Consider the following 16,472-nt stretch of genomic DNA (forward strand, 5'->3'; position numbering starts at 1 on the left):
TACAATTAAACCAGGTTTTTCAATTTATTTGGCTTAAAATAGAATTGTTCCCTAACAGGCAGTAAACTTAGATTTCTCTTTGTTGATTATACAGTCAACAGAACTGTAAATAGAATGAGGTTTGTGTTTCAAAGTTCCATATCTCTGTGGTTAATCTGTTCAGTGGTATCCTGGAAGGTGCTAAATAACCATCATAACAGAGCATCTGTCAGCTTGTTTCTCTTGGAGTTCTTCAGAATGCACATCTGTTTTGTCTCTCTTTCCTGAGGAATCTAGAAGCAAGTCAGAAAAAAATGTAAAATTATTTTTTAAAAAAGGGGTTTGTGTGTGAAGATTAGAAGTATTAAAATGCCATAATTTAAAGGTCAAAGCATTGTTTTAATCAGATTTAAATGTAGCGTACAAACTTAGGTTAAGCTTTTAAAGAAGGCCTCATTTTCCCCTGTGAAGGCACCATTTTAGCCCTACAGATAAAGTCAAAGCTCTACTATTTTCTGAGGGTATGTTTGTTTAAATCCATACTGACTATCCTTGATGGGAAAATGGAAGAACATATACAAACAAGCTGTAAACTGATCAGTCAGCTCAATTTGTGACTACTATCAGTACCCAAAACAGCCCAACAAGATGACATCTGTGTGCCTAGGGCCATCATGTGGTTCAGCGTACCTACACGCTAGGCTTAGTAATTTGCTACAGAGCTGACTATGCTGATTCAGTTCCCACTTTTTCAGGACTAAAGTCTACAGTTCCCTATGCAGGCAAGATTATTGCTTAAGTGAGGACCACATCTACCCATTCACACTTTCAACAAAATGAAGATCTCCATTACGTAACAGGAGCAGAAAAAAAATGATTTCAGTATGGTGAACATATGCAAAATAAAGTTCTGAGGAAAGTAAGAGAAGCACTTCTGAATATCAGAATAACTTCTGCAGATGCAAGACCAGAGAAAACCCTGAAGCAATTTTATGTTAAAAGAAAAAAAATAAATAAATACTGCCAAACCCCTCTAAGCCTTCTATTTTCTAAGAAATTGTAGATGATTTCTTCCAAGTTTTTAAACATGGAATCTCTTGGTTGCCTGTATAGCAAAAGTACACCAAAACCACCCAACATTATAATCTGAAAAGATTAAATTGAAAACTTAAATGATGTGAGAAACAAACTTACATGATGGAGCAAACACTTTCTCCTTTGGGATACTAGCTATATTTGTAGAGGACGTTGTGCAGTTAAGATGGTAAACTGTACGATGTCTGAAACTTCGTTTAATGTTAAACCGTCCTTTAAAGCAAAAATCACAAGTTGTTCATTTCAGCAGTATGTCAAGCATCTGACCACTTAGTTGATCAATTCCCCAGTTTAGTTGAAAACAGTTACCATCCCTGTCCCCCCACTTGACTTAGACACCCAGACAACCATGGCAGCTGTATAAAAATAAAATAAATCCTCTAAAGAGAAGGGGGAATATTAAACAGGTCGTATAGTAAAAATTCACTATATCTTCTTTTCAAACATAATATTTTTTGTATGTTCAAAAATAAAATGAATTTTAGCATTTTTGGACACAATATGCATATTAAAGAGATAAAATGTTGAGATTGCACAGGTATGTCTTGAAACCACACATTCTGAATTTCAACAATTTCAAAATATTTCAAGAGTATAATCATTAAGTCATTGTAGTTAAACATATTACTTGGCAAAGTAGGTCCTCTACTGGAGAAAACAAAAAACAATAGAAAAAAAAATGAAAACTTTATACATTCTGATGCGGATCCAGAACAAATTCTTTGTTTGATGTCTGTTGATCAGAATACTCGAGCCTCTTCAAACATGTTAAAGATTAAGTTAGAAGAAACGCTATTTGAAATGTGATTTCCAATTTCTGTCTGCATAAGCTTTGTTTACTCCTGCAACTATCATTGATATCAAGAAGCTGGAAGAACTCTCAGAACTCATACTCCCAGTACATGCAATGCACAAAACAGAAAAAATTAGAAGAGACCTCAGCCTTGGTCTATGGCATAGAAGAGACCAATCCTGGAATGTTAGGCTCAGATTTGGTGCCAGCATTTTCAGAAGGATACTGAAAATTCACAGTATAGAAAAAGGCTTCAATATGAAAACAAACCAGAGAACTCAAATCTATTTTGTGAAATGCAATGGGCATAGGTTTGATGTTTTTTAATTGATGCAGAGCATCTTTGACCAAAGGAGGTTGAACTACATAGCCTGATGATCTCTTCAAACCTCAAAATGGGTGAACTGGTTGCGATGAGACTGATCCATGACTGATGTATGTGCAAACATCTGCAAGACTGAGTTTTTTTAAAGGTCTTATCCTTTGTCTTGCAGAAGCAAGAGCAATAAACATTACAATGAACAGAATTATAATAATTGATTTTAAAAATGTTTTTGCACTGTTGAAGATCATTTGATAATGCCAGTGAAAGGCAACAACTGGTCTGATTCCTTATCCAGGTAAGTTAAATTAACCTAATAAACAAAAGGAAGAAATAATCAGCTGTTATATTATCCTTTCACATTATTTTATAGCTGAAGAAACCCAATTCTTTTCCACTTCTCATACATCATGTGCACCAGCCTTCTAACCACCTTGGTGGCCCTTCCTGGACTGACTCCAGAATGATAACCTGTTTTGTACTGGGTAGTACAAAACTGAGGACAGTACTCCACATGCAGTCTCTTAAGTGCCATAAAGGGGCTAAAAATCAATTCCCAAACCACTGACATATTATTCTGTTACTAGCAACCCAAGATGTTGCTGGCCTCCACTGCTGCAAGGGCACTATTCAACTTGTCCACCAGGAACCTTTCTGTGCAAAGCTCCTCTCTAAGCGGCTGCCTGCAGCCCGTAGCAGTGCATAGGTTACTCCATTCGCACGGCAGGACTTTGTGATGAGCATCACATCCTGTCAGCCCATTTCTCCAGCCTGCTGTGGTCTCTCTCAACGTGAAGGGACCTTCATCCAGCGTGCCAGTCACTCCCCCACTTGCTATGAGCGCCCTCCATCCCACCATCCAGGTCACTGATAAAGACATTAGGCAGTGCTAGCCCAAAAAGTGATATCTGAGGGAAGTCACTCGTAACTGGCCATCGTCTAGACTTTGTCTACAATCAGTCCCTTGAATCTGACACTCCAGCCAATTTTCCATCCATCTCATCAATCACTTTTCCACTCTATGTCTCAGTAGTCTGACTGTAAGAATACTGCGGGTCTTTGCTAAAGGCAAGATATACAACATCCACTGCTATCCCCATGAACCCAGAGCTGTTTATTTCTTCAAAGAATAACAGTGGCAAGTTATAGCATCTCTGGGTATTGCTTCAACAAAGAAGAGTGAAGGAACTTGGCAGCTTCTTTCAGTAATACGAAGTATCAGAGGGAAGTATTAATTGTGTTAATGGTGGAAGTGTAATTAAAATTAAATTTGACTCCAATAACATAACATTGATATACTACCCAAGGAACGTTGAATGCAGCCACACAGTGGTCATCAACCACAAAACTTCAGAAAAAAATTCAAAGACTGTACTCACAACCCAATGCATCACATCTAAAGGTTCTCACAGTACTCCCCAGCCACATTGAGGCAAGCGAGACAAAGACAACCAAAGCAGGCCTGCTACTTGCTGTCTTCAGCTGCTGTTCAGAAATTTTGAGCTGTAGCTGTGGGAAAATGTGGCTGTCCCAACCTCTGGTCCTGCTTGAGGAAAATAAAAAAACAAGAGAAACACTCACGTGGATCCTCTTCCCTCTCTTGCATTCTCATTCTCATATGCATATTACTGATGGCATTAGCCTTCTGTCTGTTTATGGTAACACTGGGTTCCATCATTATTTCTGTCAGCCTAATGTTATTCTTGATAGCCTTGGAAGCTGTTGATCTGGCAACCATTGGTAACTGTGTCTGGTAACAGTAGTCTGTAAAATCAATCTCCCTGTCCTGAAGGCTTTTAATACTGGGGGTTAAAAAAAAAAAAAAAGTGTTTGGGAATTAATTACAGTAAGAAATGGCTAAATATTAGTTGTTACTGTTCTATAATGTATGTTATTTTCATTTTCAACAAATAGAAACCAATACACAAACTAATAGCTTGACCAAAATGATATGTAAAGAGCCAGTCCAGGAGCTGAACTGAATCAAGAAGCAGTCAGTACCCAGGGCTGTGGGCTCAATCCACTCAGTTACAGCTCCTCAAGCTCTTCTTTCAGAGTCAAATTTCACTTTAAAATACATTTTTCATTTATGACTGTGCTATTTCTTGCCAAATTAGGATACAATAAGAAACGTTGATTGATCAACACCGTTGAAGCCATCTATAGGCATCATCGACTCACCATCTGTTTGTTAGCATGGAGTAGATGTCCTGCACCAGCCTTTCTGCTGCTCCTGGTTTGCAGTGAATTGTTCCCTCTATCAGTTCCTGGGCCACGCTGAGGTTGTGTTTTGCAAAAAACTTTATGCAACAGAAAAAAAAATATATATATACATATATATACACACACACGTATCTTTGTGCATGACCAAGTGCAAAGATGCCTGTCTTGTTTGAATTTGTTACCCCAAATGAAATTTTTCTTGTTGACCCATGAAAGGTTACTTCACCAAGACGAGCTTTCAGCACGAAATTTGTACCAACCAAGAGGACAACAAGCCCAGAATTCCCGACAGCAGCAGCTTATCCCAATTGTGCCAGTTTTACACACCTCATTCTTGTGGAGCGGGAGCTCAAAATGACAAATGACATACTTTAGACCTCGTTAAGAAGCCACAAACTGCCCATTAAAATTTTAGGGGGCGGGGAGGGGGGGCATAACGCGTTGCAGGGCGAAGCCCTCACCCGCCGCAGCCGGGCCCAGTTGCTCAGCTTGGCGGGCAGCGAGCTGCCGGTCCCGCAGGCGCGGCTCCGGATCTCGAGGGGGAAGTAGCGCGCCAGGATCTCCACCACCAGGTACCCGTTGGAGAAGTGTCTGCCGAGACAACACGAAGGGGCGCTGGCACCGGCTCCCGTTCCCCCCCCCCCCACACTTTGCCCGGCCCGGCCCGGCGCACCTGCGGCAGTGCCTGGGGCAGGCGGGGAGGTCGAGGCTCTGCAGCCAGCGGAGCACAGCGCGGGGCAGCCCGGGCTGACGAGGAGCCATGGCGGCGCCGAGACGCGCTCCTCGCCTCACGGCAACGGCCGCAACGGGCGGGGCCGCGCGGCGGGCGGCGCTGTGGCGCTGCCAGCGCCGCGGAACGGGACGGGCTTCCTCGCCCCGCTGTTCCCCGTGCGGCCGCACTTCACCTTTGTTTTATTCATACAGAGGTATGGCAGCTGGCGAAAAAGGAACCTTGTAAGACTGGCTGTGTTGTAGTAGTTTCTTTGCCAGGGTTCTGGCTTCGTTTAGTGTTTGTTTCAGGTCTGATTCCTCATGTTTTAATACATTAGCTAAAATTTACCTCATGCTAAGAGTTCAACCCATCAGAGCCCCATTGTACAAACGTGACAGTTTTCTTCAATTTCTGACTAAACAAAGGATCATTTTTTGGAAGGGATTTTACTGACCCCTAAGGTCGGTTGTTTTGTTAGCGTGTGTTTCTGGTATGTGGCATTAGAGTGGTCTGATCTGCCAAGGACCTGTTCCACTATGCAGTCCTGCCAGGGCAACAACCCACATTCCCTATTTTGTTTGTCCCTGTTACATAGTAACAGAAGCCGTGCCTGTCCAACTTGGGGCAGTTGGCTCAAGTGACTCTATTTTCATATTATTATCTGGTAGCAAAAGATTAAAGATTATGTGGAGAACTGCATGTTACCTGAGATTAAAGACATAAAAGTACTACTGCCAGCTGGTTGTGGTTTAGTCTCCCTGCTAGGCTACCATTCTGTAGAAGTAAAGAGGAAGCAGTTCCCAGTAGCTGCAAGCACTTAAAATGATCTCGTTTGCTTTTTGGATGATTGCAGGGATCAGTGGCAATAGACACTGCAAATGCTGTGAGCATGTGAACAAACCTAGGGGTGGTGAAATGAGATGGTAGGCACTGTAATGTGACTCTCAGCAAAACTAACGTTTTTTCATGCCACTTTTCCTGAGTCAAATCTGAAAATCTCACAGCTGAAGATGAGAGCCTGAGTGATCGTGTTCCATATATAAATGCCCAGTGGTGCTGTGGTTGGCTTGGCACTATCCTGTTTCTTGAAGTAATACACAGTAATGGTGTTATACAGAAAACCAAGAAATTACTAGTTTCTGGGTGCAAAACAAAACTACCAAACTTGCTCACTATGTACTCTAACTTCTGTTAAGAAGAGTATGCACAATATGGGGTCCTAACCCATCTAACCTTCCTTTAGAGGGACCCCAGAAGAGGCTCCCACTGGAGCTTTTTGCAAGGACCAGATGTAAATTAATATTCCTTGTAACAAGGATAAGGGTCAGAAAGCTGGATTTTATTAGGTGGACATAAATTAGCAACTGAGTAAGCATTCTTCTTTGTGAAAACTTCCTCTATAGTTAGTTCCTCGCTTAGCATCTTTCCATACTAATGTAACTACTGAAAGGAGTCACTGAAAAGGAATGGAAGAAGGTGAATCATGAGGGCAAGTGGTAAAATTTCAGGTATCATGCTTTGGTTCACAGGAACTGAGTGCCTGTCACTTAGGAAGTTCTCAAATGAAGATCAAATTAAAAGACAAAATTAGGAGTGCTATATTTTGATTATCTAGTCAGATCACCTTTTTTGCTCGGACTGGTTATCATTACCATGCAAGAGCATGAGTGCAGTAAAAATCCTTTGGATTTTCTGATGTCTCCTGGAGCTGTCTGCATCCCTTCTCTGGCTAAAGAGTTGAAAAATATAATTTCATTATGGTCACGGAAATGCCTGCATCCTGGGATTCTGAAACACATTTTTTGGAGTTGGGAACCTGTTTATGAAATAGACAGTAGAAGAAGTAATAGCTTTTTCACAGTGAGACCTGCCACATTACAGGGAATTGATGTATTTCCAGAGCCTTGCATCTACCTCCTGAACTTCAGGTTGAAGATGTAGTAGCCTTAAGAAACCTTGCAGATGCCCTACAATAATGTATTTCTCTGAGGCAAATAACTAATATATCCCTAAGTTATGACAGAGTACTGTTATGAAAAGGTATGGAAAGAGCCCAAAGAATCCTGTTACAAGAGGGTACCAGAAAGTATCTCAGAACTAAGGCTTCTGAGGAGTATTCTCCTAGAATTTGTAGACTTGTAACTTTACTAATTTTTAAATTAGAGAATCTACAAATTATGCATGGCTGGAAAAAAAAAGTTCATAGCACAGAACTCCAGTTCACAGCACAGGCAGTAAGAAAATATTAAGGAAAATTTTCACTGTCGTTAATGAATTGTTTATATAAAGAAAAGGAAGAAAAATAGATATGTATTTATTTTATTTTTTTTTAATCAATGGATATAGTGTACCTACTAACAAGTAATTTTAGGTACACAAAAAAACAGAAATTTAAAAACACATAAAATAATGACTCCAAATGGACAAACTTAACAAATAATAATGAAGAAACTTTTTGCATTTCAGGTGTGTCAACCAAATTTTAAAGTATAAATACAATTAAAATTAACAGCACTAAAGCTAATTAGTAATTAGTGTTACGCTAAAGCTATACAATCATTTCCCAGAGTATCAGCACACATTCAATTCAGCCTTATTAGCACCTTGGTACCAGTTGCTGAATGGCTCCCAATTATTATTACATATCAACACCAGGTGTCAAAGATTTGTTTTCTTAAAGTAATATGCAAAAGGCATTTTTTTTCTGCCCAGCAGTTCTTTAGGTAAAATATACAATAAACAGAAAGAAGAAAAAGTATTTGTTATTCAAGCTTCTAAAGGTTAATTACTACATTATCTATACTGTAAGAAATTCTTCAGTATTGTTGGCAACTGGAGTTGTGGCACAAGATGCAGTCTGGCTCTTCCTATGTAATTTCGGATACGTAGTCGGCAGAGCTGGCAAAGAGAAGAAGGTGTGGCTGCAAAGAAAAAAAAGAGATGTATAATTATATAAGAGCCAGTGTTTTTGTTTAAAACAGCCTTGCACAATAATGGTATCTCTGTAATGTAAATTCTTTATCCTTTTTCATTTTCCTTTATGGCCTTTTTCCCTGTCAGAGATAAAGACTAGGGGAAACCTTATTAATAAACAGGCAGATATTCAAAAAAGCAAGGTCAGGGAGGTTCAGCAAATAATTTGTTTTTAAATAAAAAAACAGCACACAAATCATCTGATTACCTTCATGGAGTAGCAGCAGTCTCTCCACTAAACTGCTTGGAGCAGCTAAATCTACAGGCCTCTCAAAATCTGTATTTTTGGCATTTATGTCTGCCCCAAATTCAAGGAGTAAGTTTACAATCTCTGTACTTGAATGCTGGGCAGCAGCATGGAGTGGAGTTTCCAAATGCTTTCCTTTTTGCACGTTGGCACCTGGTATATATATGCATGTAAAGAAATGTAAAGAAGAGATTAATTAAAACTGCAATCGACTAAAGAAGATGCTACCAAACAAAAAAATATCCACTGTCTGGGGATTCCAACACTTACTTTAGCCATTTTATTAATTTTATTCCATACAACGATAGCTAATCATATAAGTGATTCTTCTGATCCCGTATACTTTTCCTAGACAGTTTTATTAGACACAACTAGATTTTAAGGGAAAACACTTTATAAAAAGCTGAAAAAATCAATTATAAAAAAAAATATAAAAAGTACACATTTAAGAAAATTTGCTACAAGTAAAAATATACTTTCCTTATGTAAGTGTTTAAAAAGAATCGCTAAACTGCAGTATTTCAATTAAGACGGACTAAACACAATTGCAATAATGAATTTCTATTCATGAAAAAATGTCCACACAAGAGCTAAACAAAATAGATAGTATGGAATAACTTCCTTGATAAGCAAGCTGTTAATCCCTCCTAAAACTGGGTTTACCCCAATAGTTTTCTAGACTATCTTGTAAGATGAAAAAATAAAAATAAATTAAAAAAAAATCTTGAGAGATCTACTGAGACCAAAAATTAGCTTCTGTACCAAATTTTCTAACAGATTAAAAGTTTTTGGCCTTTTTAATTCCCATGTGAATAAAATAACTTTAAAATATCACAGGCCTAGCAATTCAATTTGGAGTCCAAATAGGTCACCGTTAACAGTATTAACAACTTGAGAATATTTCCCCGGTATAATTCTCTTGCCTATTTCATTGTCTATTTGCTTTTCACCTTCTAATACTCTCTCACAAACTGATCAAATAAATTCAGACAGATATAAATAGTTAATTATATTGTCTATTTACATATCCTATTCTACATTAGGGCAATAATGAATCTAGAATATCCTGTTACTGTTTTTATTGTGTGGTAGTATTCGAATCCCCAAACATGTTAGTTTTATTTCTGGGGCTCTTAAACCTAGAAATCATGAAATAGGATAGTTAATAAGGCAAAGAAACTGACTTCAAAAGAAATAATTTAACTGCTCGCTTAAGTAACCTGCAATTAACTAGAAAAAAACAACTGAAGTGCAAAGATGACAAGGCTGTAATTATTCAAATATATATGTTCATTCATTGTTCTGCAGGATATTTGGGGATACATTCTGCAGGACACAAAAACCTTGTATCTCATTGCCTGAAATACAACAAATGATCCTTTCTGCAGATCATGTCCCTGGACTTACGCTGAAAGAGACTGAACCTCCAACTTCTATTTTTGTTGATTAACTACATAAAATGAAGTTTAGGACCAACTGCCATCTACCTTACCTCTTCTTTATGCAGCTCAATCTCTATGCTTTGTAAAAAAGATCAATCAGAATATGCTGAAGAATGAAAAAGGGTGGGACTACATTGCTAAAAAAAAAAATCTGTTGAAAACACAATGGTTACTATATTAAAAAAAAAAAAACTTTCTCAAAGCTAATTTTTACCTTTGTTTTTCCTACAGAAAGCAAACATCTACAAAGCTGAGGTACGTGCTGAAAATTCTGAACACCCATTCTTATTGGTCTTTTCACCAATTTCTTGAAAAAAAAATTCTTTTTCACCCTTTTCCCCTCATATGTTTGCTATGCCGCAAAATAATGAAAGATACGTTATTATGAGCAAGCACGCACCACAGTAAACTTGCAAATAGAACCCTGCAAGCAACGGTTCTAGTTTTGTTGATTGAGCACAGTTCACTTCAAAAGTGAGTACAGCGTGCTTAATTCTATAAACTATCAGTACTTTTATTTAAATCATGACGTACCTGCATAAAGAAGCTTTCGAATACAGTGGATCTGCTGTGAAACACATGCTACATACAGAGGTGTTCCCAAATGGGGAAGGTCTTGGTCAACGTCTATACCCCAGGATATCAGTACCTCCAGACAGTCGCTGTGTCCTGTCAGTACAAAGCGTAACAGGTTGCTCAACGTCAGTAAGCTGTCTCATTGACAAAACTTCACTGACACACTTCTTAACACAGTTATTGAAACATTTGTCTACTACTCCATGTTTGTTCAGAGGGTAATTTCTTACCTCTACTGGCCGCTTCATGAGTTGGGGATGGAAGACAGGACTCCCACTGAGCTTTGGCACCATACTCTAACAGGAGCTCAGCGCATGCTGCGCTGCCTCTCGAACATGCGTTAAATAAAGGTGTCACTCCATCAATTGTTGTAGCATTTACCTAGAATACATAAAATCTAGGTAAGAACAGAATTGAAAGAAAAAATATTTTTTTAAACAGAATATGGTTAGAAACTGCTTTAAAATACAAAAACAAAACAAAACCAAAAAAAAACAGTTTAGAGTAACAGTTTAGAATAAAGTAGCTTAACTGCTCAGTCCCTGTGCTACTGTCTTCCTCTCACCACACTCCCCAGGTGAAATCAGTTCACTGGTATTCTTGTTAAACTACGTCAAATAAAACAAAATACACTTGGTATACTGAAGACTATTTGGGCAGTAAATAACTTTGTTTTCAAAAGTAATTGCACTTAGCTCTTTTCATTGATACAAAAAATCCACACCTTGTGTGGTAATGGGGACCTTCTCTGTAGCTCTGTCAGACTGCAAGCTCCATATGGGAATTATTTGCCGTTTTCTTCTGTGTTTTTAATCTCTGTGTTGGAGTGATATTTCATGGGACAAGACAAGGCTAATAGTGCTTGCTGTTCTGATACCAATGTAGCCACTCCCCAGTTTAACTGAATATTCTCAGTATGAGAGAATGATGAGAGAAAGTAGGCAAAATCGTGAGGGCTGATGATAATAAAGCACAGGTATTTGGAGAGAGGAGTCTTGCCTATCCTATTCCATGCACCCCCAAACAAACGCCAACAATTAAAAGTACTACAAAAACTTAAGATCGGAAAATAAAATTTGTTCTTATACTTTTGTCTATAGTATCTATAGTTTTGTATCTATAGAATCCTTGTGCTAGCTGAAGTGGACAGGAATTAGTTTTTGGAACACAACTATGTGTTGTTTTTTTTTTTCTATTACTTAGACATATTCTAGATGTTTCTCAAAATTTAACTGTAAGGACAATAAATATTTCCATTACAAAAATCAGAGATTTGGGAAACTATAACTGATGGGGAATCTGATGTCAGCACAGATTGTAGTGAAAATTGTCTGTGAATTCTTATTTTTGATTTGGGATAACAGGGGGTCTGTATCAGGAGTACCAAAAAGAGCCAATGTTCTTTTGTACTCAGACCAAAGAATTTTAAGAGCACACAAGCACAATGTGACAAAACATTTCCAGAGATATTAAAAGCAAAATCTCTAAGAAGCCATTCAGTGAAGGAGGAAACCAGCAAGGAGAGAGACGCATTCAGAAGTTTAAAAGATAAATGATGTAATGAAATTCAGAGGAGAAATAAGGCTGGTGACACACTGCTAGCAGATTCTCTCCAATTCATTACTCTGTCTTTGTGCCATCCCAATTCCCATCTATTTTTCCTGTTGCTGTTCTTTTGTTTGAGATCTACTCTTAATGTATATACGTATGTAGTCTTTTCTTTTTTTTTTTTTTTCTTTTTCTTTTAACCTTACATCTCTCTAATGATGCTTCTTTAACCCATCACTTTCCTTTCCTGGCTTTCAGATAGCAACTTATCAACTTATTGTAATTACATGAAATCAATGCAATTAATAGGGAGAGTACAGAGAAATATCAATATAGAAAAAAAAAATCAAGGAATATATCCTTCTCAGTTAAACCAAAGTTAGCATTGGACTTCATATACGAAAACACCCTTACATTTGCTCCTGCTTCAAGAAGGATTCTTGCACATCCTACATGATCTCCCAGGCAGGCTTCATGAAGTGGAGTTACTTGGTCAATAGTTAGTGTGTCTACATTGTAACCCTAAACAAGATATGAATGACATATGAAGATCACACAGAAGCTGTTAAAGAGTAATTTGCTCACACTACTATTCAAAGGAATAATTCATAACACTCTAAATAGGCTTAAAACTCTACTTGCAGTAATTAAATCTTCAGTGAGCATATAAAGAATCTTTCAATCAACGTAGATAACGATAACAATAAGTTGTCAGCTTTTTTTTTCTTTAAATCACTTATATTAGAACCGGGAATAGGGGTTATGAAGAAGATGGAGCCTGACTCTTGAGATGCACAGCAACAGGACAAAAGTCAAGAGACACAAGTTGGAATGTGGTGAAATCCAATTAGTTATATGGGAAAAAAAAATATCTCACTGTGGAGATGGTGAAACCCTGCAACAGGGCTCCAGAGAGGTTGGGGCATCTCCACCATTGGTGATCTTTAAAACCCAATAAGGCCCTGAGTCTAAAGTGCCCCATGATTTTAAGATTCTCTGACTTACAGTCCGAAATATAGAGAAATCTAATAAATTTTAGCAAGGAGAACACTTCTTCAGTTGATAAAAACACCAAGCTCTTGAAATTTGCTACAGTAGTTACCGTTCAATTCTTAAAAGCTAATAACTGCATTCATCAAATGTATTATTTAGTATAATTTATCAGTATTGTAGCAACTGATATGACAATACCGTAATATTAACATGTAATGGTATACAGTCTCTCCCTTTGCTAACAAAATCCTTTTTTTATCACAACTGTGCAACAAACATAATCTTTCAGTGATACCTCCCTCTCAACAAGTATATTCCTGGCTAGCTCTGTTTCCTGAGGACTTAAAGCAGTGGAGCAGATGATCCTTGTGGGCCCCTTCCAACTCAGATAATTCTATGATACATTGATTTACACCACACAGGAGGGAAAGACTGATAGACATTTAGTTACAGCTTTGGTAAAGATTATTTTTTTGAGGTTTAAAACATACAGAGGAAATATTTTAAATATTATATCTTACTGTATCAAAAATTTGTAAATGTGTATTGCTCTGAAAAGTTCGGGTGTATGAAAGCAAAGCAAAACATACTAAATCTGCATTAATTATCTATGCTGAGAAATTAAGTAACATTAAAAAGGAAAGCAATTTTAAGAACACAGTCTTCACCTGTGACAATAAAGTCTTTAGAGAAAGAAGACGTCCTTGACTGGCTGCCTCATGCAGAGGTGAGCGATCTGCCCAAGAACCTATATAATAACAACATTTATTGAGTAAACCATAGGAATTAGGAGGCTTTTGGAATGCACAGAGCAAAGCAGAAAATATAATGCACAGAATGAAGTCAACTGTCCTGTGGAAATAATTGTTCCCCTTTAGAGACTGTATTTAAAATGATCACTTTATAAACAGTAAACACTATATTATTAACTGCATTATATTATATTGTTAACTGTAAACATCTATAATAAATGATTATGTAGTACAGAGGAGAACAAAACGTTGCTATATTGATTTCACTGCTGTGATGTAATAGATGTAGTGATTGCCATATTTCCAACTTCTACTTTTTCGTTATTTTTAAAAATCATATAATTTATTTTAGCAGCTATCCTATAGAAGTTTACAGGCTTCAACAAATGGGTATTTAAACCTAAAACAAACATAAACCTGCCTGAAAAAGTACAGAAAGCAGAAGTATTAGAAATACAATTTGGAAATCCCTCTGCATTATGAGGTTAATCTGCTGCTACATAAATTCAAGAAGAGAAATACAGTGAGAATTCATACTGCAAAAGGTTGCTCTAGTAGGAACAAGATATTAAGTCCTGAAAGGCTTTTAGCACTAAGAATAGGTAGTTATGCTTAAAGTAAAGGTTTGCATTTATTTTCAAGACTTGTCCTGCAACCCTTTCCCACCCAATAAAAATAACTCCACAACCCGTAACTCCAACCCAAGTCCCAGAGACCCCTGTCGTTCCTGTTGAAGAGCCTGCCCTTTCCTCTAGAAGACTGGCTGCTGACAGCCCTTTCATAGCCAGATAGGGTTGCAAGCATAGCTGATAACATTTTATTGTATGAATTTTGCAAATGAAGTTTTGAAAGACTATGTAAGAAAGAGCCATCTTCAAAATACATTATGGATTACAGATATTTATTCCCGTTAGAAAAAGTCACTTGAACTCTAAGATGCTGATGTAATTACTGGTGAAACCTGCAACTTTCTAAATCTTGCCGTTCTTCCTAACACTGGCAGATATTTTCTTCTCACCTAGCTGTCTGGAATGAATGCATGGGTTAGGACTAGGACTTTTTTGGCTTCCTTACCAAAGTTTATACAGTATTTTTAGTTCACCAGTCATAAAGTCTTTGTTGATTAGAAGCAGACAGCCACAAAAATGGCCAGCCGTGTTTATCATCATTTAATTATCATGGCCACTTGAGGGCAATCCCCCAGCTGAGTGACTTTATGTCAACTACCTGTGCAGGCTGCAGTTCCACTTTTGGAACCATGCTATGGATTTGTTGCCAGCTATTACCATTATGTTGAAATCATCCAAAATGTACAGTTGATAAACAGAATGATTCTGACTTTGTTCTTTCTCTTCTTCCTGTACCATTTCTTTCTCTGTTCATATTTTTCTTGTAAGAATAGAAATTGGAACTCTAATTGGAAATAACTCTATGAGGAGAACAAAAGGAACCCTAAATGAGCCATTTTGTAATATTACTGTTAGCAGCTACTATATTGCAGATATATTTTAAATCAGGGCGAAAAGTTAATGTTACTTTTTTTTTTTTTTCTGGTGTAACTACTGCAAACTTACTAAAACTAAAAAAATCCTTGCCAAGATTAAATGCAGTATTTTGCAATTCTTATTTCTAGTAGGAATTACTGAGCTAAAAGACATACACACACTGACTGGAATTTTAAGGAAAGTTACACAACAACTGAGCTCAGAAATCTTACTGACCTGATTTTTACAAAATACCAGTATTTCCTCCCTGCCATCCCAATAAGCTCAAATACAGTTACCCTATTGTAGTAGCTTGAATGTGTGTAATCACTATGAGAATTTTGACCGATGTTTTCCTCCTTCTATAGCAGTATCTGAACCAGCACTCGTGTTGTTCTAATTCAAATGAAGCTAAATTCATTAAATTCTCCTTCTGGCAGCTGCAAAAAATTCTCAAAAATAATTAAAAACTGCATTTAGAGGCTGCCTTTGAAATGTTGTCCCCCTTTCTCCTTAGATAAGAACTTCTCTCTCGATGGTTTACCCTACTCCTAAATTAACAGGAAGAAAAAGACAACTGTTATATAGAAAAAAAAAAATCTAATAATATTGTGAAGTCTATAAAGTCTTTATCCCTATTAAATGTACTCATACTTTGGACATTTTTGTGGCTTTGTGTAATTCTAAACCGAACGAAGATGCAGAATCTGAAAACACCATTATTCCTGAACACCATTATATCTGAAAACACCTTTCATTCCTCCATCTCCTTCCCCCATGGATTGCTCAGAAGAACAACTGTTAATATTACAGTGCCAGTGAAATTTGAAAAGCAAATGATGCCAGATCCCATTCTGAGCTCTGTTTTGCATCTAGGCCCACCTTATATCCCCACCTTCAAGTAGGCATCCAGCAGCTCACTGTTTCTGCTAAATCCATTAAAACCTACATGTTTGTACCACCTCTATTAAAAAGAAATCCATAAGCAAAATACTGCAGGAAAAAAATTGTGCAAACCAGGTTTGGAAAAAATCTTTCACATTCCAACTAATTTATTGGTAAACATAATAATCATTAAATATCACAGGGACAAGAATATGTTAAAAATAAATACGCAGCATAAATAAACATCAAAGTTGTCTTAAAATAAATTCATTATCTAGCTTGCTGCCTTCTGCTAATCTACAAGCTTGCTATGGCTCTTACTTAGAAAGCATTAACAAGAATATAAATAAGGAAAAATTCTAATTCAGCGTTGTCTGTAACAGCACTATTAACAAACACGGTCTGTTCCAAAACTGCTAATGTATTAAGTCCCCACTGATGTAGTCCC

The 16,472-nt window shown here is 37.4% G+C and overlaps 3 protein-coding genes and 1 long non-coding RNA gene across 6 annotated transcripts in view; 2 read left to right on the forward strand and 2 right to left on the reverse strand.

Moving 5' to 3' along the window:
- WDR17 (WD repeat domain 17) overlaps positions 1–1,066 on the forward strand; it is a 63,839-nt gene extending 62,773 nt beyond the window's left edge. The window contains exon 30 of the mRNA XM_048047769.2: positions 735–1,066. Within this exon, the coding sequence (XP_047903726.1) occupies positions 735–740 (6 nt within the window). The 3' untranslated portion in view covers positions 741–1,066. The remainder of the gene's footprint in view (positions 1–734) is intronic.
- SPATA4 (spermatogenesis associated 4) lies at positions 1–5,236 on the reverse strand. The gene is made up of 6 exons (XM_048047776.2): positions 5,086–5,236; positions 4,874–5,003; positions 4,371–4,489; positions 3,771–3,991; positions 1,174–1,287; positions 1–272 (listed from the first exon to the last, which is right to left on the reverse strand). Exons 1-6 carry the CDS (start codon positions 5,172–5,174, stop codon positions 181–183), a joined length of 765 nt encoding a protein of 254 aa, XP_047903733.1. The 5' UTR covers positions 5,175–5,236; the 3' UTR covers positions 1–180.
- The window catches only part of LOC106041775 (uncharacterized), a 26,354-nt gene continuing 15,110 nt past the window's right edge, over positions 5,229–16,472 (forward strand). The window contains exons 1-2 of the long non-coding RNA XR_007158225.2: positions 5,229–5,338; positions 10,018–10,041. This is a non-coding gene — a long non-coding RNA (uncharacterized lncRNA). The remainder of the gene's footprint in view (positions 5,339–10,017; positions 10,042–16,472) is intronic.
- The window catches only part of ASB5 (ankyrin repeat and SOCS box containing 5), a 28,365-nt gene continuing 19,320 nt past the window's right edge, over positions 7,428–16,472 (reverse strand). For all 3 annotated transcript variants that reach the window (XM_013190348.3, XM_048047772.2, XM_048047774.2), the window contains 6 exons: positions 13,572–13,651; positions 12,325–12,432; positions 10,593–10,743; positions 10,321–10,455; positions 8,306–8,497; positions 7,428–8,045 (listed from right to left, as the gene is read on the reverse strand). In XM_013190348.3, coding sequence (XP_013045802.1) covers positions 7,918–8,045; positions 8,306–8,497; positions 10,321–10,455; positions 10,593–10,743; positions 12,325–12,432; positions 13,572–13,651 — 794 coding nt within the window. In that variant the 3' untranslated portion in view covers positions 7,428–7,917. The remainder of the gene's footprint in view (positions 8,046–8,305; positions 8,498–10,320; positions 10,456–10,592; positions 10,744–12,324; positions 12,433–13,571; positions 13,652–16,472) is intronic.

This window comes from Anser cygnoides, chromosome 4 (assembly GCF_040182565.1).
Source record: "Anser cygnoides isolate HZ-2024a breed goose chromosome 4, Taihu_goose_T2T_genome, whole genome shotgun sequence".
In the NCBI taxonomy this organism is placed as follows: Eukaryota; Metazoa; Chordata; class Aves; order Anseriformes; family Anatidae; genus Anser; species Anser cygnoides.